We start from the raw sequence: 27,009 nt of genomic DNA, 5'->3' as shown, positions 1-27,009 counted from the left end.
CCCCATTCAACCAGGGGCCCGGGCCCTATCCACACGGGGGCCCGAGCCACGTCCACCTGGGGCTCCGGGCCCCGTCCACCAGGGGGCCCGGACCCCGTCCACTAGGGGGTCCGGGCCCCATTCATCCGGGGGCCGGGCCCCATTCACCCGGGGTCCGGCGTCCACCTGGGGCCCGGGGCCCGTTCTCCCGGGGGCCCGGGCCACATCCACCCGGGGGCCCGGACCCATCCACGGGGGGCCCGGGCCCTACCCACCAAGGAGGCCCGGGCCCGTTCTCCCAGGGGCCCGGGCCCGTTCTCCCAGGGGCCCGGGCCCGTTCTCCCGGGGGCCCGGGCCCCGTCCACCTGGGGCCCAGGCCGACCCCACACCCGTGGTGTCCCAGTAGGAATTTCTCGAAGCGGGCTCGTCCGATTAGATTAGGGTCTCTCTCCTCCCTCTCTCTCTCTCTCTCTCTCTCTCTCTCTCTCTCTCTCTCTCTCTCTCTCTCTCTCTCTCTCTCTCTCTCTCCTCTCTCTCTCTCTCTCTCTCTCTCTCTCTCTCTCTCTCTCTCTCTCTCTCTCTCTCTCTCTCTCTCTCTCTCTCTCTCTCTCTCTCTCTCTCTCTCTCTCTCTCTCTCTCTCTCTCTCCTCTCTCTCTCTCTCTCTCTCTCTCTCTCTCTCTCTCTCTCCTCTCTCTCCTCTCTCTCTCTCTCTCTCTCTCTCTCTCTCTCTCCTCTCTCTCTCTCTCTCTCTCTCTCTCTCCTCTCTCTCTCTCTCTCTCTCTCTCTCTCTCTCTCTCTCTCTCTCTCTCTCTCTCTCTCTCTCTCTCTCTCTCTCTCTCTCTCTCTCTCTCTCTCTCTCTCTCTCTCTCTCTCTCTCTCTCTCTCTCTCTCTCTCTCTCTCTCTCTCTCTCTCTCTCTCTCTCTCTCTCTCTCTCTCTCTCTCTCTCTCTCTCTCTCTCTCTCTCTCTCTCCTCTCTCTCTCTCTCTCTCTCTCTCTCTCTCTCTCTCTCTCTCTCTCTCTCTCTCTCTCTCTCTCTCTCTCTCTCTCTCTCTCTCTCTCTCTCTCTCTCTCTCTCTCTCTCTCTCTCTCTCTCTCTCTCTCTCTCTCTCTCTCTCTCTCTCTCTCTCTCTCTCTCTCTCTCTCTCTCTCTCTCTCTCTCTCTCTCTCTCTCTCTCTCTCTCTCTCTCTCTCTCTCTCTCTCTCTCTCTCTCTCTCTCTCTCTCTCTCTCTCTCTCTCTCTCTCTCTCTCTCTCTCTCTCTCTCTCTCTCTCTCTCTCTCTCTCTCTCTCTCTCTCTCTCTCTCTCTCTCTCTCTCTCTCTCTCTCTCTCTCTCTCTCTCTCTCTCTCTCTCTCCTTCTCTCGAGCGGGCCCCTGACAGAAATTTCGGGGGGGTCAGCTGACCCTCTGACCCCCCCCTGGCTGCGCCACTGACGATAGACAAGGGAGAGGAGAGGGAGAGAAAGAGAATAAACGAGAGGAGAGAGTGAGAGGAGAGAGAGAGAGAGAGGAGAAAGAACAAACCACCGCTGTTCTGCTCCCGTGAAGAGGACACGTTACCGCAGCTACTACTACTACTACTACTACTACGTTACGTTACACGTTATATAGCTGCTGCAGCATACGCCACTGCTAACCGACTGGAATGTTCAATGTTCATCGTTATCGAACTTAACTTAGTTATTCAGATGACGTTAACAATCAACGCTCCGATGCACCGCCTGCACATTTAGACCCGAATTTCCCGGTTCCACTTACGAACAGCTCCTGTTTGGCAGCGGCCAGCTCGTCCCCCAGCCATGTGAGTGTCTCCACATTGGTACGCATCTCGTCCATGTTGAGCACCGGAGAGTCCTTCTTCCGGAACGCCTCCAGCGCCTTGTTATACTCGTCCAGTCTGGTGGTAGACGAGAAAGGGTCGTGGGAAAATCATCAGAGTGCAAAATATGTAGAAGGAACAAAGCATTTTCGCGGGCGTTATATTAGACTGAGCGAAGCATTTCAGCGCGTTTCGTACAACATTACGTGACCGAGACCCGAAAAGCACGATCATGCTTCAATCGAATTGGCCATATGATGGCCTAGTCAGAATTAACCACGACCTTCATTTATCAGTCGTAAAAAACGATAAAAAATCCTCACGACTCAGACGGCCGCTAGAATAATTTTTTTTTTTTCGTCAAGACTGGAATATCAATCATGATTTCCTTGGCATATCTGCATGCAGAGCAGCTCTGGATGTAACTCTCGGTTCCTCGTAAAACGCTGAGGCACGGTCTAAGCTCCCCCGCAACCTGCCCTTTTACCAACCCTAACCTTCCCTCTCCCCTTTTGCTGACCTTTCAGTGAATGCCTCGACCCGTGTGCCGAGTGCCTCCTCGGCTGCCGCCCGCCGGTGCCGGAGCCGGGAGTGGGACAGGTCGAACACACCCTCAATGTTCTCCGGCCAGTGGAACACGCGCGCGTTCAGAGTCAGGTCATCCGCTGAAAACGGTGAGACAAAGAGACCAGATTACAGATACTTGTAGAGAAGACGATGTCGATTGTCGGCTGAAGTGCGAAAAGCATGAACGTTCAATAAACAATGCTTAACTTTTACCGACAGACCGACGGAGAAAGAGAAGCAACGAGAAGTAATTGATATAGCACGCATTAATCAATGACTTCCTCATCATTATTCTTACCCTCCACTATCCTAGTATATGGTACATATATATTCAGACCAGCGCGCTCTCGACGTCTTCCCTTTCACTCAAATCATCTAGAACTACAGCTACAGTCGTCCCCATCCCCATCCTTCCTACCTGGCAGCACAGCGTAATCCATGAGGAACAGAATGCGCAGCGCCGTCTGTCGAATCCTCATCCTGATCTCGGCCATTGTGTCGGACATGCAGACCTGCAGGTAGCTGTGCTGGTCGACCAGCTCGGCAGTGCTCTCGGGCATCTGACTCAGACGGTCCGACATGGTATCGAACACGCCGCAGATGCTGACGGAGACGGGGGAGGGTGGGGGTCTGTGTTCCGCAAGTTTGGTAGAGAGTGGGTGGGGGGGGGGGGGTGGAACTTCCGTACCGTATAGACGGACAGAAGCGACATTATTGACGGTACGTGTATGTATATTTCGTTACGGGTGAAAACAACGTCTTTGCAGCCCCATAAAGTCAGAAATAAAAAAGACATGACGGGGTTCAAAGCCTCGATGTAGGAAACACGCTTATGTGTGCTTACATCTTCAAAAGCAGCTGCCAGTGCAGTGTCCGAACTTACTCTGTATTTTCCTCCCTGTTGATGGTCGCCTGCCGCTGTACCACACGATCGCTGAGTTCGGCCGACTTCTGAACGATGGTGGTGTTCACCCGGTCACAGCTCATCAGAAACAGCTGGGAAGTGCGCGGGAAACGACCGTGGCATTGTCAGAAATGTCACGGTTACGTTGTTAGAAGTGCCGTCCTGTCAACAATGTACCTATCACGCTATCGACCAAGTCAATGTTTGGAATGATATTAGCGGCCGTTTTCACGACGGCCATCTGATACACATTTGGTGCACATCTGGTGCAGATCAGGTGCAGATTTGGTCAAAAAATCAGGTTCAGTGGTCTCTTAGTAGCTATCAGCTAGAATTGCACTAACTGCTTATATGCCTGCTTTGTCATATCATCAGAGAGTATCATCGATTAAAACACTGAAATAAATTCATAAAATTGAAGATATTTGCTGTAAGAGAGATTAGGTGCAGATTTGGTCAAATCAGGTGCACTCGCCGGAAAGCCCGTCGTGAAAACGGCTATTGTGCAAACAGACTCACCGCTGAAAAGGTATATCTCCCGTGACAGGACTACTGCAAAGATATTAATCGGACTACAAAGGTTATCAACCGGACTAAAGATATCACCCGTGACAACTCTCGTAATTGAACCATAAGTGCCATCCGATCCCACAGACCTGCAGCGGTATGATAGTGGGCAGCAGCTGAACCTCCCGGTGTCGGATCGCCAAAGAGTCCAGCTTCCTCCTGAATACCTGTGCAGACGCAGGGCGGCTCAGGTCGGTGAAACGAAACAGGGGACGGACGCCACTCAAAGCGATCATAGTGTGAGACGAAAAAGAGCAGGCGGCCACTAACGCATGGTTACATACGCTAAATAATGCTTGAAAGTGCTGCGTTTCAAGCACTGTAGAAAGGTCAACGATAAATATGCCTCCAGGACTGCAGTTACCAACTAAAAGCAGCGTTATTCACAACTCATCCGCGTTTAGCGCCATTTAAACCTACTGACTATCGATTCGACCGCTACTTTTTCTTCCAGTACCGGTCAGTGGCTCAGACTCTGACCACTATGTCCTCCTCTTTGTTGATGAACTCGGTCGTCACCGTGTAAAATCACTCAGTACCGACCCGGTCTCCTAGTACTGGTTAGTGTCCCCCACTCACCACTAGGTCTTCCTCTTTGTTGATGAACTCAGTCACCTCTGCTGCCGCCGTACCGTCCAGAAGATCAGCGTACCTGCCATAAACCGGACGAGGTGTCAGTCCAGGTTGGCGTGTAGGCGTGGCACATGCCAAAGGTTACCGCCAGTTATGAAGGTTGGTGTAAGTCTGTTGCTAGACGAGAAGTTACTATGAGTTACTAACACCAGAACGACTCTAAGGCAGGAGTTTATAACGAGTCACGGATGATCTGCAACTTATCTATCACATACGAAGGAGGTCACTTTTCGACCACGTGTTAGGATGTGTCAGTGCACTGTCTGCCCGGTGCCACCTCTCGGCGCGCTGCTGGGCGCGCCACTGCGGACCGCCTCCCGCTGGGCGCGCCGCTGCCACCGGCGGCGCGGGGTCACGGCCGCAGCCGGGGGCGGCGGTCATTCTGGACCTGGGAGCCGCCGCGCGCGGGCGCTGCCGCTGGTGCTGCTGCTGCTGGTGCAATGCCTGTATTGAGCACCAATACACGACTGATGGATACGCTGCCTGTGGCCTAACATTGGCGCGGTCAAGGTAAGCTCATTTACGCTCCCTACATTTAAGTGATGTTCGGTTAAACGGTAACCGTTTTAGCAGCTCCTATGTTATCGATTCACGATACATGAGCCTTAAACCTACGACCTGAAATTTGGGAAAGTTGCAGTCGTTTTTGACACGGCTTTTGCTGATTTCCGGTCGATTATAGTTGGTGTATATCAAATCACGCTGAGGCACTGGCAGCGTTTGCAACTCATTCGGCACAGATAGCGTGGTCGTTTACGACACGTTTTTTCAAATTATCTGGTTTTGTTATTGCATAACGTATCGTTGGTCGATACGATGATAGGGCATATATAGCGTAGTCGTTTTACGACACGATTTTCAAATTACCGGTTTGATCATTGCATACCGTATCGTTGGACGATACGATCATATTTATTAGTCGTCGTTCATACACTGCCCAAAATGTCGAATGAACTGTACTCAAAAATTCACAGCACAACAAAATTTAGCGGTCGCGAGGAGGAAAATTGGGAAACGTGGATTTTCCGTTTTGAGACGCGTTTTGGTGACTTGGAGAAGACAAAACTAGCAACTGCCCTGCTCGACTTGCTGGATGGTGCTGCTTTGGACGTTTGTGGGAACTTGGACAAGGGAGCCAGGAGCGACTACAAGGAACTTAAGGGGGCCCTACAAAATAAATTTGGATCTAGCTGCGACACGCGACGGGCTCGGGCAAAGTTGCGTTTTATCCGTCAACTGCCTGAAGAGAATATAGAATCATTCGCTGATCGCGTCCGAAAACTCACAAGCCTGGCACACCCGGGGTTATCCAGTGAACAGGTGGATCATATAGCGTTAGATCACTTCCTGTGTGGTCTGAGCGATCTTAAGCTTCAAGAGAAGCTGCACAATGACCACACTGTGCTGTCGCTTCAAAAAGCGGAGGAAGTCGTCCAAAGACTTTGGGAAAAGGACCTCACTCTCGCCGTTATGCGGGCGTCCGTTGGTCATGACACGACGGTGGCAATTTCGGCTAAAGAAACGCAACCCATTGAGGGTGGACAGGCACCAGATATTCTGACCATCCTTGGAGAACTCCGGAGTGAGTTGAATGAAATGAAAGTCCAGGTGACCGAGCACTGCAAACCAACCGACAGTAAACGAGGCGTTTGTTACCTGTGTGGCGATACCGCCCATTTCAAACGCGATTGTCCGCGGTTTTCAAACCGACAGAAACGGACAACACGGTCCGTTGCCCCGAGGGCAGCACCGAGCGCGATTCCGCCCGGTATTCCCTGCCAGGGTTGCGGAAGGCACGGCCACGCGCTTCACGAATGCTGGAGAACGCCAGTCGCAGCAGGGGGCATCGCTCCCTCGAGCCCCGCACGCGATAATTCTGGCGCTGTTGGGAACACTGCAGTAGTACCTGGTCAGGAAGAAAGCCCCAAACGCGCTTCAGTGATCAAAATCGAAGTCGAAGGACGCAGTGTATGGGCCCTCGTAGATTCCGGAGCCGATGCGTCAATGATCGGACAAGAATTCGCTCAAGCAGCTGTACCGAAAGAAGTGTCACACAAAGGATATTTTGGAACAATAACGCAGGCGGGTGGACAGAAAATACAGGTCAACACACAAGCAGAAGTGTCCTTTTCAATACAGACTCTGCAGTTCATCCAGCCCATGTTGGTCATTCCAGGCTTGATTTATCAGGTCGTTCTCGGCCGAGACTTCTGCTGCCAACACAAAACAGTGCTGGATGACAAGGCAGGGGTCTTCAGGGTGAGCAGCCTTGAGATTCCCCTCCCAACATACGCTGAGCTGCGACCCCAGCGTGCCAGGGTGCTAACATGCTCGCCCGTTACAATACCGGCAAAGTCTCAGACGCTCGTTCAGGTCGACGTCGAGATTCCTGACGGTGGTGTCAAAGTCACCAGGGAAGTCAGTTGGCAAGGCGTGCTCGAGCCACAGCCCGTGGGGAACGAGCAGGAATGGAGAATCCCCCGCGTGGTTACTGCGGTGACGAGCGAAGCCAAGGTCCCGGTTCAAATCGCAAACATCGGTAGCCAGGCAGTCACGATCCCTCCAGGTACAGAGATAGGACTTCTGTACTCAATCCAAGAGAATGGGAGAGGTATGTACGACGTTCCCGACACATCGGCTGCTTCAGCCGCAGTCGACGAGGGGACGATCGATGAACTCGTGAAGGAGCTCAAGCTAGAGTCGGCAGTCCTCTCAAAAACGGGAAAGACCTCATTAAGACAGCTAGTGATGGAATTCAGTGATGTTTTTAGCAAAGGCGAGGCAGACATCGGAAAAACGACTCTCATTCAACACCAGATCGAAACTGGCGGCGCACCGCCAGTACGTCAACGGCCACGACGAATCCCAGTAAAGCTGAGAGACGAGGTGGAAAGACAAAAAGAAAAGATGCTGAAAGAAGGGATCATTGAGGAGAGTTCCAGCCCTTGGTGCTCACCAATTGTCCTTGCAAAAAAGAAAGACGGCAGTTTCAGATTCTGCGTCGATCTCCGAGCAGTAAACGCCGTCACACAGAGCTTGCCAGTCCCTCTGCCGAGGGTGGACGAGAGCCTCGACAGCCTCGCCGGAGCAAAGTTTTTCTCAACCCTCGACATGGCGTCAGGTTACTGGCAGGTTGACGTCGCTGAGAAGGACAGGGAGAAGACTGCCTTCAGCACAGGAAAAGGTCTCCACCACTTCCGAGCGATGCCGTTCGGTCTGAAGAACGCAGGAGCCACGTTCCAGCGGCTGATGGAGCTGGTGCTGGCTGGAATGGACTCCAAGAGCTGCCTCGTCTATATCGACGACATAATTGTGTTTGGCGGGACCGAACGAGAACACCTGAAAAACCTGGAGGAAGTATTTCACAGGATCAGAACAGCGGGAATGAAGCTGAAACCAAAGAAGTGCTGCTTGGCCCGAGACGAAGTGGTGTTCCTCGGACACAAGGTGGGGAGGAGAGGCGTGGAACCCGACCCAGCCAACGTGGAAAAAGTGCGTAATTGGACAAGACCGCGGACAGCCGACGAGCTGAAGAGCTTTCTGGGACTCGCCGGCTACTACTCCAGGTTCGTTTTAAACTACTCCGACCTGGTTCGGCCAATCCGAGAAGCCGCAGAAAAGAAGGGAGAACTGGAATGGACAGACGAGCTGATCAAAAGTTTCGAAAACGTCAAGACCAAGCTGACATCCCCTCCGATCCTGGCTCTACCGACATGCAAAGGGGAGTTTAGGCTTGCAACCGACGCCTCGAACACTGCGGTGGGAGCGGTGCTCTCAGAGACGCTCGATGGCGAGGAGAGGGTAATTGCATACGCCAGCAAAGTCCTCAGCAAAGCTGAACGACGGTGGCCCGCATACGACAAAGAGCTGTGGGCCATCGTGTGGGCTGTCAGACATTTCCGGCAATACCTCGCGGCCACCAAGTTCACAGTCCTGACAGACCACAAACCACTCAAAAACGTCCCAAAATCTATCAACGTCGACGGCGATGCCACCGGTCGGAGAGGTCGGTGGGCCATTGAGCTCAGTACTTACGATTTTGTCGTTGAGTACCGCAAGGGCAGCGACAATGGTAATGCTGACGCTCTGTCGAGGCCCGTCCTTGACGTCACTGACTCCACAGCTGAGACGGAGACCAAAGAGCTGCTGGCCGCCAACCACAAGGGCGGTCGAGAAGACATCCCCCTCGAAAAGCTACAATTGGAGCAGGAGCTCGACCCCTTACTGGGTGAGGTCAGAAACTGGCTGGAAGCAAAGAAGCTCCCTCCTAAAAAAGAACTGCAGAAGAAGAACAGCTCACTACGTAGCATGGCTCGATTTTTCGACCAGCTCACGATGGAAAACGGGATTTTGAAGCTAAGGCGACATAGCAACAGCTCAGTCATTGTCCTTCCAAAAATCTATCATGAGACAGTCCTGAACATGCTACACGACGATGAGGCTGCTGGTCATCTGGGAACCGACAGAACTCTCGAGAGAGCAGCAACCAGGTTTTTCTGGCTGGGGATGAGCGGGGACATCGCCCGCTACTGCGAAACTTGCGAGACCTGTCAACGACGCAGTCGCCCAGCACCGCAGATGCAAGCAACTCTCCGAACCGAATCCTATTCGAGGCCATTTGAAAGAGTGGCTATCGATATCACCGAGATGCCGATGTCGGCTCGCGGTAATAGGTACGCTTTAGTAGCAATGGACTACTTTACCAAATACGTCTTTGCCTACCCCATGCAGAACCAGACAGCTGAAACTGTATCTGACTGTCTTCTGGACATGGTATTGCGGCAAGGGGTGCCAGAACGCCTTCACAGCGATCAAGGTCGCCAGTTTGAGTCTGCGGTCTTCCAGTCCCTGTGCAAACGACTAGGAATCGAAAAAAACTCGGACATCACCCTATCGGCCTGAGAGCGATGGCATGGTGGAGCGCTTTAACCGCACGCTCAAGGACATGTGCTCGAAATTTATCAAACCTTGCGGATCTGATTGGGACGAACATTTGGCTTTCCTCACCTTCGCATACAACACGTCCAAACACTCGGTGACCGGATTTACCCCATTTTTTCTGGCGCATGGGTATGAGGCACGCCTGCCAGTCGATGAGCTTTTCAACCAGAGGCGCGAGGTGTCGATGGTCGACACGCATGTCGAAAACAGGCTGCGCCAACTCAGAGACGCATACACCAAGGTTCACGAAAACATCAACAAAGCCTCCAACGACATGACAAAAACACAAAACGAGTCGGCGCGAGAGGTTGAATATGTGCCAGGTCAAAAAGTGTGGGTGAGGGACCATACGGCTCACGTCGGAGGTAAACGTAAGCTGGCCCTTCATTACAAAGGCCCTGCGACCATTTTAAGAAGGCACGGTCCGGAAGGAGACGGAGTCACCTACAAGGTCAGCATGCCCGGTGGTAAGGAGACCAACGTTCATCACAATCATCTGAAACCTATGAAACTTCGGAGGAAAGACTATCCAGCCGAACGGCCAGCTGCACCCGAGCAACACGGACAGCGGACCACTGACGAGACTACGCCTGACGAACACAAACAAGGGACCGACGAGCGCGTATCTCAGGACTCTAACATCATTACGAAGAGTAGTCCATTCATACACTTTTTGCAGGTGCCCAGTGACACGGCTGTGGGACAAACGCCACAACCGACGAGCACATACGTCACACGATACGGGAGAGTATCCCGGCCTCCGGTAAGATACCCCGATCTGTAAATAGGTACGCTTGTTGAAACGACTGCATTAAAAACCGTTGTCAAACTCTCTGCATCCCTGTGTACTCCGGCACGGTACCTACTTTTTATAAGCATACACACGTCAGACTTGTTCGATTGTGTGTGACCAAAGTGTACGACATGTTCTGAGCCAATGTATCATCGGCAGGCCTGAACCTCGAGGGGGTGAAGCGCGAGGTGGCGTCCCACCGCTGAGACGCAGGTGCGGCGCTCGATTTTCGACGCCATCACCAGCGCAGACGTCAGCAGCGCCAGATGTCGCCAGCGCAGCCGTCACCAGGCGGACGTCACCGGAGCGGACGTCACCGACTGCAGCGCCGCAGACCGAGCAGCTGATGCCACTGCTGCAGCTGATCGCGGCCGATCGCGGTCGAAGCAGCAGTTTCGTCGCGTTTTGTTTTGTTTTATAGTGCAAAGAATAAGAGACTTTTTATTTAGGGGGGAGGTGTGTTAGGATGTGTCAGTGCACTGTCTGCCCGGTGCCACCTCTCGGCGCGCTGCTGGGCGCGCCACTGCGGACCGCCTCCCGCTGGGCGCGCCGCTGCCACCGGCGGCGCGGGGTCACGGCCGCAGCCGGGGGCGGCGGTCATTCTGGACCTGGGAGCCGCCGCGCGCGGGCGCTGCCGCTGGTGCTGCTGCTGCTGGTGCAATGCCTGTATTGAGCACCAATATACGACTGATGGATACGCTGCCTGTGGCCTAACACACGCATCAGCTGATCAAATAAGCACTCCTGTCGTAACTTTTTCACCTCCCCTCCCCCCCCCCCCCCACACCTGACTAGTCTCACTTGTCGTAGAAGAGGCTGTACTGATGTGGACCGGGCACATTGGCCTGGAACACGGCGTCCACCTTTGCCAGGAGACGTACCACCACGTCCTCGTCATGGCGAACGGTGCGAACCACCAGGCCGGCGTTCTTCATCTCTGGAGAGAGGGAGGGAGAGGGATAGAGAGAGAGAGGGGGGAGAGAGAGGGGAGAGAGAGAGAGAGAGAGAGAGAGAGAGAGAGAGAGAGAGAGAGAGAGAGAGAGAGAGAGAGAGAGAGAGAGAGAGAGTCATCGAGGACCCAACAGACATCTTTCAGCAAACAAACACTTACAATACTAAAACTAGTATCACATATGTACAGGGTGTCTCAAAAGTTCGTTCACACATTTCCCATGCCAATAAAGCATATAAGAACCGGCCAAAAGTATAAGGTTTTGGTGTCTGTGTGTACACTAGACAAATATGCATGCTTTGACAACTGATTAAGAAGGTTGGAAACCAACCCCTTTGTTGTATCTCCAAAAATATTTGCCCATACCGATTTTTGTTGCTCCGTCAGCTACCGGAGGCTGATAAAAGGTTACCAGCTTTCAAGCTCTTGCAGGGGAATCCCCTGCAGTTTCTGCGTCGGATTTAGTTTTGACTAGCTCCCCGGCAACATCTGATTTTCCCTGAAAGCCGACAGCTTGCATCGACACCATTCTTGAGTATTTTGTAGGCATTCTCTGGCGCTAACTCCTTCATGAAAGACTGGCGCCGACATCCCAAGCGCCATTTTCCTTTTCAAAACGACCCCAGTCCTGAACAAACGGGAAGTGCCAGGAGTACATTTTTCGCATCATATGGTAGAAGAATGTGTCGGACATCTGTTTCTCAGACACATTGTGCAAATTTTGCAAATTCCAAGCGCTCGTCATCCCCCATGCCAAGACCTTCGCTCGGTTGCGGAGTGTTTTCCTCGGGAGATGTTCTGCTTTGTAAACGGCCCAGACCTGTCCATCGTGTGGTTTTATCGGGATTTTGTGTTTAAAAGAAAATTATTCGCTGCAGATATGCCTCTTGAAACTTCGTTAGATAAAATTTTACAATAACTGACACTTTTGGAGGGTCAGGTGTCCTTGGCATTGACGATTTTTGTGTTATTGTCCCCAAAAATTAGCGTTATAGATATTATAAACAATTTTAAATTTTAATTTGCCTTTATTTTACGATGACCTGCACTTTTTGAAAATGGGTAACCTCTGTCTGTGACCTTCTTGCCAGTTTTCAATAGTTATGACCGCATTTTCAGCTGCTTTCCGGAACACGAGTCTGCTGTCGTGCGAGGGTCGTTCAAAACGCCGTTAGTCTCGCATGGTTTCGTCCTTCAGAAATTTTAGCCACCGTTTTTATGAGATGATCATCATGTTGCACTCATCCTCGCCGACACTTAGCCATGTGTCATTTCCGACTTAACCATTCCCATTACTCCTGAAATAGAGAGTTTCACAACATACCCGACTTTGCAACCTACATTTTCGTGCCTGACCCATGGTCAGAGGTGAACCCTTTTTGTGAGCTCATGAAGGGTCGAATGCACTTGAAAACAATGAGACTGCTTGAGGAAGGTTGTCACCAATGCCCATGCAAAATTTCGACTGTTAATTTCTTGTTGATTCAGAATTATTGACAAAAAAGCATGGCTGGTACCTGTGAACGAACTTTTGAGACACCCTGTAGTAATGAACCACCAAAGACAGCATAGGTTCGTTATTCAAACACCACACCGGAATAACGCGACTCCGCAGCCTGCAGCATCTATCGATCACCCATCACTGTATAACTTATCGGTACATCCCAGATGCCCGCCTCTTACCGTTACTGCGATTACAGTCACCAATCCGAAAATACGAGACGTTTCACCCAACACTCTCCACTCACCGGGGAACATGAGGTACTCGACTCGCGGCACGTTCTGACTGGCCTCTAGAATAGCGTCCACCACACTGAGCAGCAGCTGACGGAGCTCGGGCAGCTCGGGCCGCAGCTCGAGCTGGGGCCGCGTGCCGACCGGGGTGCCCGGGGGCGGGGGAACCACCTCCAGGTGAACCAGTAGAACGGACGGCAGCAGCATCGAGTAGTCGGAGTACGAGCCGCTGAACGCGTTACCCGGCTGGAGGGGAGGGGAGGGTCGACATGAGACTCGCTTTGGTAGACGGGTTGAAGAAGCGGAGTTTAAATACTTTGCAACAAAATAACTCGTGGTACAGATAAACGTGAACCACTACGAGTAAATAGGGTGCATTGAGTCATCGATGTAGCTGCATAGTGCATTTACCAACATAACCAAACATAAAGTGGAGATAATAACACGACATGTAAGATAGTTTGACACACTCCCACACAAGTACGACCGTATGTCGCGTCTCCCCACTCTTGCTCACCGCGTGCACATCAAGGAAAGCCTCGTAGTCGGCCAGTGAGTTGAGCACGGCCCGACGCAGATGGGAGCTCATCAGTGCCGCAGCGCAGCCAAACAGTCTCTCGACTCTCTCCAGGCCGGAGCTGCCGCGTCCCGGCACCAGGCGGCACCAGCGGCTCACCAACTCGGCAAATACGTTGGCGCAGTGGGGCAGCCACCTGATACAGGGGAGGGGAGGGAGGGGAGAAAGACACAAGGGGAGTGATTAGGAGTGCGTGAACGCGAGTGGTGTTTGGAACGAACACTGTCACAACAGTCTGCTATTCGACCGTTTGTGTGATTGTATTTGTATTCGCACGTTCGGTGTCCAAAATAAAATAAGCGGAAAATAAGTTTACAAATTATTGGATGATTTCTCGTCAAAACTTTGAAGATCTTGAAAGAGCAGACCTGTCACCTTCGCGCATGTCAAGCCCAACCTCCTGATCCCCTTTACCGACATCGGCACCCTGACAACTCACTGGTTCATCAGAATATCCCTGGAGGCCTTTATCTGTTCGTGGACCGTCTCCATAAAGGCGGCTGGCTCCAGCGGCAGCGACTCCACGTACAGCGACGGGAAGTCGACGAAACGCAGCTTCTCGTAACTGCCGATAGAGGGTAGCACAGAACAAACATGACATTTTCCGGTTCTGTGGTAAATACTGCAATATCGTACGATTATTGTCTCGTTAAAGTGCGATAAGTATGTGGGGATAACCCTGCGTTGCTGTATCAAATGCCCCGTAGCCCGCGTTGACACTGACCTGCGGTACCAGAGGGTGTTCAGCTGCTGGGTGACGGCATCCGTCGTGAACAGGTTGCGTTCGCAGAACTGCCGTGACAGCAGTGCAGCCTGGTGCCACGGTACCGGGGCGCGAATCACACGGGGACTGACGGGAACAGAGAGCGGTAGTTCAAACGGGTCATACAAGGGTTAGTCTGGGGTCAGACGGATCACAGGAGGGTTAGACTGGGGCTAGATGGAGTCAGACTGGATCCGACGGGCCAGGCAAGGGTCATACTGATGCTAAATACCAGTAAGATAGTTCGTGATACCGTAGATTTTCAGTTGTAAGAAAACGTGTGCGATACTGTCACCGGAAAGAAGGTACCACACCGTTAGCAATAGCTATCACCGTTGAGAGTGTGCCATGCCGTCTATTTTCACTGTAATAGGGCACTGCCGTCAATTCTAATCGTAAGAGGGAACAATGCCGTAGATTTTCGACAGTTAGAGCACAATACTGTAAATTATCACTGGTATATTGCCATACGTTCTCACTTCTCGCCGGTAAGATATAATAAAATAACCGTCGCGTATCACCAATAATAGTGCAGGGCGATACAATCTCACCGATAAGAGGGCACGATGCCGTAGATTCTCAGCCGGTCCCGCTCGGCAGGGTCCCGGAGCACGTAATTCAGTACGGCGGTCCTCAGACTGATCCGGTAATCGTGTTCGATCTCAGCCTCCATAATGTCCCGGACCGCCAGCAGCCTGAGTTGGAGCACGGTAAGACGGGTTGGTGGTGGGCGGTATGAAACGGGGATGGTTGGTACTTGGTAAACGGTGGATGGTGGATGGTGGATGGTGGATGGTGGACGGTAGGCGATGGGCGATGGGCGGTAGGCGATGGGCGATGGACGATGGACGGTGTACATTGGAGTTCGGACGGTGGACGGTAGAAAGTGGATGATAGACCATTGAAGGTTGATGGTGGTCACAAGCGTTTCGTCGCCTTTCGTACCAGAAACAGGATATACTGGATCTCAGAGCAAATACTTGTTAAAATTAGGTTCGATAAGGCATCACCACACAACATAGACTTACAATGCGATTTGAGCCTATCTCAGCGAACATAGCCGTCTAATTACACAGCCGGGGCTCCATGTAACTCTCTGTATGTCAGAGATCGACTCACTTTTTGTTGGCCACCAGCGGCTCGGCTATGCGGCTGCGGACGTGCTGTTTGTTCTGCTCCTGCGGAGGAGCCAGCTGCGAGTCGTCCACCAGGTGGGCCAGGTAGTGTTTGTACCTGACGACATTACACATACAGCGGCGACATTACACAGCTGAGTCGTCCACCAGGTGGGCCAGGTAGTGTTTGTATCTGTCGACATTGCGGTTACATTCGGGGACGGGATGCAAGGTCCGATTAGGCACAGGACCCGCGGCGGATAAGAGGCTGAAAGGTTAATATCCGGTAGCTTTAACCTTATCTGACCTCTTGGGGGCCTATACTGACCTCCCTGTGACCTGTAACCCGTACTGACCTCCCTGTGACCTGTACCCGTACTGACCTGTGACCTGTGACCCGTACTGACCTCTGGACATCCTGCTTTCTGGGCGGCAGCTGCAGTGACTCCCTTGCCTCCCTGTCACCTCCGTGTGACCTGTGACCTGCACTGACCTCTACACATCTTGCACGCTGGGCGGCTGCGGTGCCTCCCTGACCTCCCTGCGACCTGTCCTGACCTCCCTATGACCTCTGTCTCCTACTGACCTCCCAGTGACCTGTCTGACCCCTGTAACCCCCACTGACCTCTGCACGTCCTGTACACTCGGCGGCTGGGGCGCCTCCCTGACCTCCCTATCCGCTATGATGAGTCGCTGTCTGACCGGACTGCACGGTGGACTGGCCTGGCCGCGACGGGCCTCCAGCGGCTCGCTGACGGTACAGAGGCGGGAACGGGATTTAGCAACCACATACAAGTGTTGAGCAGTGCGTGATAAGCACCCAGACCGTGCGATGCATCAAAATTATTGATACATGCAAACGCTAAGTACCTACATATGTATAGTTTTTAACTGAGCGATAGACGTCATAGATGCATAACAGATGCAAATACGATAGTCGATAGAAATTATGATGCATTTTTTTGCGTTTGTGATAGCAGTGGGATATATACCTGCTTTTCTTCTTTTCCGCTCGTATCGCATTGATGTTCATGTTTTTGGCGACACGCTTCTTTTTCTTCGGTTTTGGAACATCAAAGTTGTATAGGACACTTTGTTCATGGAGCTGAAAGCAAGAAAACATGACATTGCTGAATGGTCGTTGGCGTAAATAGCAATGCAACTAATGCGTAATACGATTCGTATGGGCATAAATAAAACATGAGCTCGATGGCGGAGCGATCATTCGTGCCAAGAGGGCGAGGCCAATTACCACCAACGCAGGTAAATAAATGGGCTCAATTATGTACCGCTAACGCTGTTATAGATTCGGGTCATCTCATGACCATATTACTTCATTTTCCCAATTTTAATAAACGGTCGTATCGTCACAATTTCTACAAGCCCCATGCCATGCCATGAATGTATGGCGGCCCTGCTTTCTCCCCATCCCTCCCCCTCCCCAGCTCTCCCCTTCTCATATTGCACAGTACCTTGGCCTGTTCGGCCGCCTTGCGTTTCGCTCCGGCCGCCCTGACCAGCTGCAGTGGCGGCCTCACGCTGAGGTCAATCTTGGCCGACGGACAGCGCCGGGGGCCGCCCTTGGTGCCCGCTCGGAACCGTTCGCTACTGGGCATCGTGCTCAGACGGAGGTCGGCCACGCCGGGGGTGTACGTGTTGGCGATCGACTCACTGGGGGTTCGACGGTGATATACCTCCTGGGGAGGGACACGGGGCGGGGGAGGGGGAGAGGTTACGAGCGGCGGGGAGGGGGGCAGGTGGAGACGTCGAGACTCGAGGAGTGGTAGTGTCGTTGTCGAAAGTTTGCCGAAGAAGAAAGAGCGAGGTGAAGGGTCGCTTGTAGCCAAAAGCGTCAACGTTGAGAGGTCTAGAGCATGAAGGGCTGCTCGATGTTCGCCGAAAACTAGCTCGAATTATCAAGCCGAGGAAAGTTTCAAGTTGTTTTGAATCGAGTGGTCTACGACTTTGCACTTAATTTTTACTTCGAGGAATGGCATGCAAACTCCATAGTCAATGTAGTATTTTGTGTCATCGACCCGTTCACCGTTCACGGCACGGCACCCACCTTGAACGGTACGGCCTGTGTCCAGGTGGGCGCCTCCTGTAGCACGGGCGGGTAGAGGTCGGCGTGCGCCACCCGCCGGTACAGCTGCGAGCGACGCTGGTTGATGGGGTGCGGCGCCAGGCGCGGTACCGAGGCGTGCTCAGAGAACGCCGCCGGCCGCCGCAGCAGGTCGCCCCGGCCGCAGCCGCCCCCGCCCCCGCTCCCAGCACGGCCGCCGCCGCCGCCGCCAACGGGCGGCATTCTGAATCTGAGACAGATAGGAGGATCAGGGATGGAAACCACGGTATTTATTTTGGAAATGGAGAACAATGGAGCGCCGGGTGCCTAGAAACGAATATGTGACAGGTACCTAAGCTCGAGTTGTTTGCATCAAGTTTGCATAGCCTTGGCCCGAGTTTAGGTAGGTAATTCACTGTGGTCGGGTCTTCCTCGCCCATTCCTAGCATAAATGGGCGTTTCACAAAATGCGTGATGATTCTTTTTTACCTGGCAACTTACCTTATAAATTACCAAAGGAGAATATGAGCATCCACGGGTTACAGCTGCCGCTGCGCACGACACTACGGAAAACGGCGGCGGTTGCCGGTTGCACGTTGAACGATCAGCGACGACAGAAACAAATTGTTGCACTTACCAGTTGGGCAGGCTAGTCAGGATGGATACCCAAATCGTCTCAGAGCTCAGCCTTATTTGCTCAGCCCAACAACGCTTCTCCAATCCCACGAAACCAGGCGCAAATAAACACGCGTTTTCCGTGGTTCTCTACCGCAAAATGCAAAGCCGGTGTGGTTGTCATGACAACAGGAATTTGGAAGCACTCAAAAGATATGGAAGCAACTTTTGAAACATATTTGGCGCAGTAATTTCAATTGTAAATGTTCTATTGTGATAATTTGCCTTACCGCTTGCACAGATAGCAAATCACAGTTGTGATTGTAGTTTGAGCCACCCGCACGCAGCACTTTTTTTTTGAATATTGAACAGGTCTCGGATGAAAGCCACGAGTTCTATGGGCAGCTCACTGTTGCTGTTGAATGTCGCGGATGGTAGGTGCATATTTTATTAATTTCTGATTCTGTCTCTGATCGGTGGATTGCTCAGCTAACTTTAACACTATTGCCAATATTTTTAAGCACCTCAGTTGCACTTATTTAGGTACCTACCTACTTGTTCAAATTTAACAACTAATCTGTCGTTTTGAGCTTATAATTTGCACGTTCATTTGCGATAACCACCTATGAATCCATGGTTTCCATGACAAATTTTTGTAAGACTGTTTCAACTGGAAGGAATGAAATGAGCATAACATGACCTGACCTAACCGTACTTAACCTAACACATAACAGTGTTCATTTGAACTTAAACCCAACACGTAAGTTGTTAAACAACTTACGAACACGAGACAAGATAAGTGATATTTAAGATGTTTAACTCCCGAAGACATTTAATCCTCTCCGGCCGAGGGGGGGTTGGTGCCACCCCCCTGACGGTTTTTTTCGCGATTTACGCCGAAGTACGCCGAAAATTTCGGCGCAAGCCGTCGATTTACACCAAAGTACGCCAAAAATTTTCGGCGCAAACGCCCAACTACGCTCGAGTTCTCAACGAAAGCGTGCATTTTTTCCAGTCGGGAGTTGTTTGTACCAAAAATAAAAATATAACTTGCAAACTTACTGTTGGCGGGACTTTGGGTTTGGGAGGCCAGTATAATGGTGAAAACTTGTCAATACAGGGAATCCATGTGTCAGAAAAGTATGTCTTTGAGATTATGAAAGTTCTAATTTGCTATAGTTAAGCATAGTCTTATATAGACACTTGGGCAAACAATGCTTCTGGATTCAAAATATGGAGGCATCAGTAATTTGGTTCTTCTGGGTTAAGTCATGACCATATATCGGCATTGAATAAAAATGGAAAATTTTGATTTGTTTTGGTTTGCTCTTGCCTTCAAATGGTAGAATCTGAAAAGAGGGCACTGGAGGGCAGATAAGTCACGTGATTACTGTGAAATTCTCCACCTTTAAATGCCTTGAAGCTTAGGGTTATCACGTGACTATTTCAAGAGCCTTGATCAAATCGCTCCAGGCACCCTATTTTCAGATTCCACCCTTCAAATGACTACCTACTACGGACGACGGTGAAAACAGGGCGCCTGGGGCGATTTGATCAAGGCTCTTGAAATTCACTTGCACAGGTCATGTGACAACCAGTGTGTGTGTGTGGAGGGCATACAAAGGGGGAGAACTTCTAAATAGTCATGTGACTGCATATGCCTTGCGGCGCCCTGTTTTCACCGGCATCCCCTACTACAGGTTGAAAATGAACAACCAGGTGACTGGTGAGTTGAAAAAGGTCCATATTAGTGATATCTTTTATAAATGGACAGAAAAGAGAAAAATGTTGCATACTTGCAAACCAATACAAGCAAAACCCAATGAGCTTGCAAACCTTGTGATTCTTCTCTGTGTGTGCTAGTGGGTGGTCAGTAGTCAGCACAGCTAATAGGTGCTAGGGAGTTCTATAGCCTTGAGTGCTACCACACACAATTGCATTAATCATTGTGTAGAAGTATGTTACACATCACTTTTTTTCTTGTTTCCATTAGTTGATGACACTGTTGTGAAATTGGAATTTATTTAAGAACTCCATGTAGGTACTAGTAATTGCAGATAACTGGTATTTGTTAAAGGTTTAGAGCAAAAGGTTCTTGGGCATATAGTAAGTTACACATGCAGGCATGTGCAATATGCATCAATGACTGTTGCTCTTTAAATCCATTCTTACATTTGCTATACCGCAATATACAAGTTTTGGACACCATATATGTCATCTATATGTCATTACAGTGAGAAAGGGCGATTGGCACTAGTTGTGGCTTTGAGGATAATTCGCGTTATCAGTGACTCAGTCACTGTGAGTTTAAGGTCAGGAGAGTACACTCATTTGACCTAGGTTGTTGTTCAGTCCAGCTGGCAGCTGAGGAGAGATAGGATAATCTACATCTGATATCTAAATGTCTCCTTTTTGCTATCTGTCTATGTGTTTTGTTTTCCATTGAAGCTAGAAATCAAATATGTCATTATTTGATTCTTTCATTACATGTATCCAAATCTCTATTTGTATTTTTCATCAGTCAATGCCCACTTATGTAGTCAATAGCTAGTATTGACCCTATTCTAACATCTGTGTTGCAGTATTTCTGGCTTCATCTGGGAACGTGGAAGTCGCCATCACTACTGGACGCTGCGCTGTGTTGAAGAAATCTCCTGTAATTTGGACATCTATATTGTGCCTTAACTGTTCATAAGTGACTACTGAGCGTGCTCCCGCCACTGCCTGCGAGTCGACTGCCATCGTCCCGGTGGGAGGCAGTCATGCCGCAGTGATCGTCTAGCCTACACCTGGCCCTCCATGTCAGTCCAATGGCGCTCTTCGGGAACGGTGCAGAGGACGCTGACTTTCTCCCTCCTGACGACCCCGCGGCGGTCACCCTCGAGCCCCAGCCGGAGAATGTGCCCAAGCCAAACTCGAAGTCAAAGCCGCCATCGAAAAGACGGCCGTTTAAGAAGCGTGCGCAACTGTTCACCTGTCCGGTGTGCAACGCGATCGTCAAGTACAAATCCAATTTCAAACGACATATGGAGCGTGTGCACGGACCTAAAGTCAAACGGGCCGCATGTACTGTGTGTCGAAAGCGCTTCAGTGACGTGTACGAGCTACGCAGGCACAAAAAGACTGTTACGCATTTGAAGCTGATGAAGGATGCTGCGACAAAGACTGTTCGTACCGTCAATGGTCCTTATGAGTGTTCCGTTTGCCGGTGCAGTTTTACATCCAAGCGCGCGCTGGAACGACACAAGCACGATGAGAAGCCGCGAGTGCTGCCCTGCGACCTCTGCGGACGAAAGTTTCAAACGTCGGTGGTGTGCGCGGCTCACAGACGGCGCCACTTTTGGCGCGGGCTGCCCCGGTGTCGCGCCTGCGGCGCCACTTTCGCCTCCGAGGTGCATTTGTCGCGCCACATTGGGAACCACAAGAGCGAAACGACAGAGGTGGTCAGGTATTAGATAGATAGCCTGTGCTGTTGGTGGACGTCGACGAGTCAATGAGTGGTATTGCTTGGTTATGTGCGTTTTGTGAGATCATCGCTTCATGGGGATGGGCGCTGTTTCGAGCACACTGAAAAGCTACACGCCAACGGGGATTTCATTCGTGTGACTCTCTGTGTGTTCATAGTTTCGGTTGTTGATCAATTGTTTCATGTGACAATTTTTGATGTGTTACTGTGTGGTACTCTGCTTAGCCTTGTATGTGTGATCGCTTTTGAATATGTTAGGGTGTCCTGGGTGCCCTGTAGGCAATTTAATCACCGGTCTTCTTGTTCACGCTTTTTTTGCCGAACTAATTCATCTTTATTTGTATCATTTGAAGTATCTTAAATTATAGCATCTAAATGCGAATTTTGTAAGCCTGTAACATAATTTTCTTTCGTTCTCATATCAGCTAGGTACACTCGGGGGCAGATTGATGTTCCAACACTCCCTACCCATCGGGCTCCCATTCAGCACTGGCTGCCAGTGGCAGCACTGTTAGCTGCCACTGCCAGTGCTGCCAGTGGCAGCACTGGCAGCACTAGCACTGGCAGCCAGTGCTGAGCCATGGGAGCCCGATGGGTAGGGAGTGGTGGAACATCAATCTGCCCCCGAGTGTACTACATTCGTGGCATGGACAGCCCTTAACGTACATGACCCGCTTAGCTATTGATTTGCTTGTAAGCTCTTCAAAACAAACGGAAAGTTGCGTTAGTTATTTGATGAGGTCTGAGGGACGTACGCTAGCTTTTTTTAGTCTGATAACTTGATTGATACCCACGTATGTGTAAATCGATTTCAGTGCGTCGTATATGTGTTTTCATTCCACCGTTAAATCATAAATGTGCCTCAGAGCATCACAGCGTGAATGTTTTTCAGTAGCACAAAAGTGCAGTTGCATGCACTTGAGTGTATGCATCGGGATTTTCATACTATTGCTGAAGTGTACAAAGTCCGGCATCGTCATTGCAGTTTTCTTAATAAATCGTATCACGTTTTTCAGCGCGAGTGTTTTAAAGAAGTGTTCACTGTCGCGTTGCGCTGAACATTTAGTAGATACACGCATCTCTGATCTTCTCCCAAGGAGGATTGGTTATATTGTAAGTGCGTGATCGTGCGAAATGTTATAATGTTAGTTTTTTGTGGGGCTCTCCAGAAGACGATCAGACCTAGATGAAACAACACATAAACTTTATCTCGCTCTGGAAGCGCCGTATCCGAAGGCGCTTGTCTCTGTAGGTAATTTACTTTGAATCCATTCTGTGCCGAGAGAAGATATGTGCAGAGCTTTGTTGGATGCCGCTTTAGCGGCAGCTCTGATATTGTGCCTTCAGTTCCGCTACACGGGTAAGCCGGTAGAGTCGTGGGTGTTTGATCTAAGTCCGTCTTCTCTCCACCCGTTATCTCACTTGAGTAGGATCCCGGCTGAGGTCTATCTACATAAACATCTGGCGTTTGCTAATTTTGGTAGGTGCTTATACGATTTACAGGTAACAAGGTATGACTTATCTAGCTACTCGCCCCACAGCGCAAGTTCAGGACCATGCTTCCGTCATTTCTGCCTCTGTATTGTCCCTTCTCATTTATTCGTCGCCTCTCCCCCTCCCTCCCTCCTTCTTTCCGCCTGCTGTCTTCTCTCTCCCTCTCTCTCTCTCTCTCTCTCTCTCTCTCTCTCTCTCTCTCTCTCTCTCTCTCTCTCTCTCTCTCTCTCTTTCTCTCTCTCTCTCTCTCTCTCTCTCTCTCTCTCTCTCTCTCTCTCTCTCTCTTTCTCTCTCTCTCTCTCTCTCTCTCTCTCTCTCTCTCTCTCTCTCTCCCTCTCTCTTTCTCTTTCTCCTCAACCCCACTCCTCTTCCTCACTCTTCCACCTCCGTCCTCCCTGTCCTCTATCAGCACAGTCCTCCCTCTCCTCCGTTAGCTCATTCCTCCATCCCTCGGTCTCCTCTCGTCAGTGTCTCAGGTTCCGAGTCTGGTGAAGCGCGACTGCATGATGGACTACTGGGGCTGGCTCTATGCGGGAGACGAGTCGGTCACCTATTTTGATCGCGAGTGCCAAAACTGGATCACCCGGCGTGGAAATCATAAGGTCAGCGTCGAGGAACGGCCGGGAGGTGTGTGATCACTGATCTGAGCGATGAGATTCAGATTGGGGATATTATAACTCTTGCCTTAGCTCAAATATGAGCACGATTAGAACGACTAGTTAGAACGGTTCATACTTCATAACACGATCGAGAGTGGGTTGGTCATCAAAAGAAGATTGAATATCGGAAGCGAAATGGGACAATTTGGTAAATATGGTCAAGGAAGACTATCTAACCCTCCTCTGCGCCTGTGGGCTGCCCCTCCCCCTCCCCCGTAGGCCGTAGTTTTGTGCCGTGTGTTGCATTTTAACCCGGCACCGCCTGGGCTATTTCCGTACCCACATCAGCCTGGGGGGGGTCGGATCCGACCCCCTCCCCCCCCTGTTATCTCGAGAACCAATGGTCGTATCGAGCCCCGCGAGGCGGCGTTCGAAAGGTCTCTACAAGACCTTCCCAAAGCGCTCTTAAGATTTTAAGATTGAGGTCAACTTTCGGGTCAAGGTCAGGTCAAAGGTCAAATTCAGGGGTTTTGCATGATTAGGCTTACGGACAGCGGAATCGATAGCTGCTGCTCGAAACTCACCACAAATGACCTCAAAGACCTAGTGAAGGTACCATGTGCGTATAGGGGTCATACTAAGTACGGGTCAAGGTCAGGTCAGGTCACGAAAGGTCACGGTTTTCACTTTCTGATACTCATACATGGGCGTGCGACACATGTTTTATGGCTTATTTTTCACGCCAAATCCGATGGTAATGGTTATATGTGACCCCAAGTCACTGTGCTGGTGATAAGTGTGCATTGAAAGCATAAAAAATCGTTTATTCCATACATAACTAAACGAGGGCTAAGAAAAAAGGTCAATTTTTCAACTTTTTATTTTTGACATAAAAATGCACTTTTCTAGACGAGCTTTGTCCCAGGAATCTAGTGGTGCCATTTGTTTTTACATGCGATGTTCAGAAGTGCCTCTAATTCGCGAAAATGCTTATGACGTCACCATGCCCTATGCATGTTGGAGCTATTTTTACAATTTGGGGGTCAAAAATCAAGATAGAAAGTTGAAATTTGGGACATCTAATGTTCTAATAGAGCTCTATAACATATATTCCGGTTTTTTGGAAATTCTCAAAATTTTGGATTTTATTAGCTGTTTTCCAAAAAATACAGTTTTTTGAATTTTTAGGGGTGAAAAACGCATTTTATGGAAGATCCGAGATAGCCATTTTAAAGAACTCGTTGAGCTGCGTCTTTTCGTGTCCTTAATTTGCAATTTGCTTAAAATCTCGATTTTTGGCGATTTTTTAAACATTTACCATTTTTTGACTGAAAACGCCATGTAGTTACATCACTAAAATCGATATATCTCAAAAATTGTTGAGAATTTTTTCTTAAAAATTGCACAGGAGACGTCAAATTGATGGGGGAGAAGGTATGCGAAGTTTCAAGTTGATAGCGCAAGCGGTTCATGATTTATTCAAGAAAAACGGAGGGGGGGGGGGTCGGATCCGACCCCCCCCCAGGCGGTCGCGGGTTAAACGTGGAAGTGGTCAGTTTTTTTTTGTGCCGGTATGCTCCTTTTTAACCCTCGCATGTGTAGGGGGGTCGGATGGACCCCCCATGGTTTTTCGCGAATAACTCGCGTAAAAAGCGGCCGATCGCGACGAAACTTTCAGTACCCTCGCATTTATCAATTTTACACCTACCCTGAAAATTTCATGACCCTGACCCCAATGACCTTTGACCTGTGACCTCTTTTCCGAGACCATGTTTGGCCGGAATCGCGATTCCGCGTATGTCGGCTCGCATTAGCCGCGCGTTTACAAGCTTTTCGTGGTTTCAAACGTTCAAACATGTGATTTGATGTTGCTCCCATGCATTAGGGTGGGTGTCAAGGTCACCTGAAGGTCAGGTCAGGTCATTGACCTTTGGTGACCTCGGTTCACTTTTTCGAGTTTTACATGTTTCTAGGCTAGTTTTTGGAGCTGAATTCGAATTTGGCAACCATTTGAACATTTACGAAGTAGTTTTGGTGACTTCGTAACATGTTACGAAGCTGTCAGAGGCGGTTGACACGTAATACTAATACCCGTCACGACGCCTACTGGTTGACCTGACCTGACCTGACCCGACCTGGTCTAAATGCTTAAAGACATCATCTGTGATCAAAACTAACACGATATTCGTGATCAGCACCCCGAAAAACCCCTTAGCAGCCACACTTTACGACTTTCTAACAGGTCCCGATTTTCCCGACCTTGGGTCATTGACCTAACCTGGAAGGTCAACCAATGACCTAGGACCTTAAAATTGGGTATCATCGGCTTCCTCTCGTCACGGGCAACACGCTCGTTTTTTCCGCGAAGCTCTAGCTCGATCAGGGGCCAAACGGCAAGGGGGGGGGTCCAACCGACCCCCCCCCCCCTACACATTAGAAGCTGGAAAACGCCGCACACATGCGAGGGTTAACATTTATTGAATAATTAAAGGTTCTGTGATTTTTGGTTTTGGATATATGACCTTGTTATTCAGGTCATGCCCCCAATGTCAAAGTTCCGATACTTTGCATGGATGCTGGTCTTGTAATTTGTCAGCTATTTACCTACGCCTTTACTGCTTTTTAAAGAGGTTTGTCGTATCGTAAGCATAACTCGAAGATGCCTGAGCTCCGCTTTTACATTTTACCCACTCGAAGAATTAAACTATACGCTAATGGTCAGTCAGTTGTCTTGTCACAATGTCATTCCTCATTGCACTCCAAGAAGCAGCATCGAACTTCAGCCAGACAATATATGTACGTCGTGCACGTCACAGTGTATATAAATAGTGCACGTTACGGTGTTACCTGAAGCGGCCCTGTCTGGGTAGACTGTGCCGCCGCGCTGCCGTGTCCTGCGGCACAGTAGGTATGTATATTACGGCCCGGGTCGACCGGTAAACGGATCGTGTGTCTTCGGCCAGGTGGACCCGAAACTGGAGTTTTACGATCCCGGCGCAAAGGCAAGGCCGGTAACAAGTGCAGACAGGCCTTCAAAAACGGCCTGCCTCTTCGACCGCGACCCTGGTGAGTATAATAGTCATCGGTAGGTAGGTGAATTACGAACGTGAAAAGTCGGGATTAAACACTGGCCTTGATTGCCGCGTTAATTGCTTCTGCAGTGCAATGTAGGTATGAAGGGATGTGGTCCTGACCCCGACAGTTTCATCACACCTTTCCTAGCCTTCTGTCCTATCCTTCATCTCCTTTCATCCAGGCTATGCAGTCTACTTTCGAAACTCCAGTCTCTCGTTACCTTTCATTTCCCTCCAGTCAAACGTTATAGACTTAACTCCCATTAGCTTTATACAGGTGATCTCTTCAGGTGTCACACGTCTTACACCAATCCAGGTCTCAGGCGAACCCTTGTTATGCATACAGTAACAGTCGA

General features: G+C 50.4%; 2 protein-coding genes and 1 long non-coding RNA gene across 3 annotated transcripts in view; 2 read left to right on the top strand and 1 right to left on the bottom strand.

The window, feature by feature from the left end:
• LOC122368964 (dynein axonemal heavy chain 3-like) overlaps nucleotides 1–18,181 on the bottom strand; it is a 153,836-nt gene extending 135,655 nt beyond the window's left edge. Inside the window, exons 1-18 of the mRNA XM_043343304.1 lie at nucleotides 18,043–18,181; nucleotides 17,409–17,655; nucleotides 16,816–17,040; nucleotides 16,336–16,448; nucleotides 15,969–16,094; nucleotides 15,348–15,461; nucleotides 14,780–14,923; nucleotides 14,190–14,315; nucleotides 13,905–14,030; nucleotides 13,406–13,601; nucleotides 12,903–13,134; nucleotides 11,004–11,139; nucleotides 4,415–4,487; nucleotides 3,925–4,002; nucleotides 3,248–3,360; nucleotides 2,783–2,967; nucleotides 2,318–2,462; nucleotides 1,737–1,875 (exon numbers count right to left, since the gene is read on the bottom strand). Coding sequence (XP_043199239.1) covers nucleotides 1,737–1,875; nucleotides 2,318–2,462; nucleotides 2,783–2,967; nucleotides 3,248–3,360; nucleotides 3,925–4,002; nucleotides 4,415–4,487; nucleotides 11,004–11,139; nucleotides 12,903–13,134; nucleotides 13,406–13,601; nucleotides 13,905–14,030; nucleotides 14,190–14,315; nucleotides 14,780–14,923; nucleotides 15,348–15,461; nucleotides 15,969–16,094; nucleotides 16,336–16,448; nucleotides 16,816–17,040; nucleotides 17,409–17,648 — 2,511 coding nt within the window. The 5' untranslated portion in view covers nucleotides 17,649–17,655; nucleotides 18,043–18,181. The remainder of the gene's footprint in view (nucleotides 1–1,736; nucleotides 1,876–2,317; nucleotides 2,463–2,782; nucleotides 2,968–3,247; nucleotides 3,361–3,924; nucleotides 4,003–4,414; nucleotides 4,488–11,003; nucleotides 11,140–12,902; nucleotides 13,135–13,405; nucleotides 13,602–13,904; nucleotides 14,031–14,189; nucleotides 14,316–14,779; nucleotides 14,924–15,347; nucleotides 15,462–15,968; nucleotides 16,095–16,335; nucleotides 16,449–16,815; nucleotides 17,041–17,408; nucleotides 17,656–18,042) is intronic.
• A 151-nt stretch (nucleotides 18,182–18,332) lies between these two features.
• On the top strand, nucleotides 18,333–21,781 carry LOC122368976. The gene is made up of 2 exons (XR_006254329.1): nucleotides 18,333–18,454; nucleotides 20,603–21,781. It is a non-coding gene; the product is annotated as an uncharacterized LOC122368976 (long non-coding RNA).
• An 877-nt stretch (nucleotides 21,782–22,658) lies between these two features.
• LOC122368962 lies at nucleotides 22,659–26,645 on the top strand (the record flags this gene model as incomplete). Its single annotated transcript, XM_043343303.1, has 3 exons — nucleotides 22,659–22,846; nucleotides 23,449–23,582; nucleotides 26,543–26,645. Coding segments are annotated over exons 1-3 (307 nt in total), but the record flags the coding sequence as incomplete, so codon positions are not given.
• Between the last annotated feature and the right edge of the window lie 364 nt (nucleotides 26,646–27,009).

The sequence above is a fragment of the Amphibalanus amphitrite genome, unplaced genomic scaffold (genome assembly GCF_019059575.1).
Source record: "Amphibalanus amphitrite isolate SeventyFive unplaced genomic scaffold, NRLGWU_Aamphi_draft 000993F_arrow, whole genome shotgun sequence".
Lineage (NCBI taxonomy): Eukaryota > Metazoa > Arthropoda > Thecostraca > Balanomorpha > Balanidae > Amphibalanus > Amphibalanus amphitrite.
Note: the sequence above shows the minus strand (reverse complement) of the source record. Positions and strands in the feature narration are given on the sequence as shown.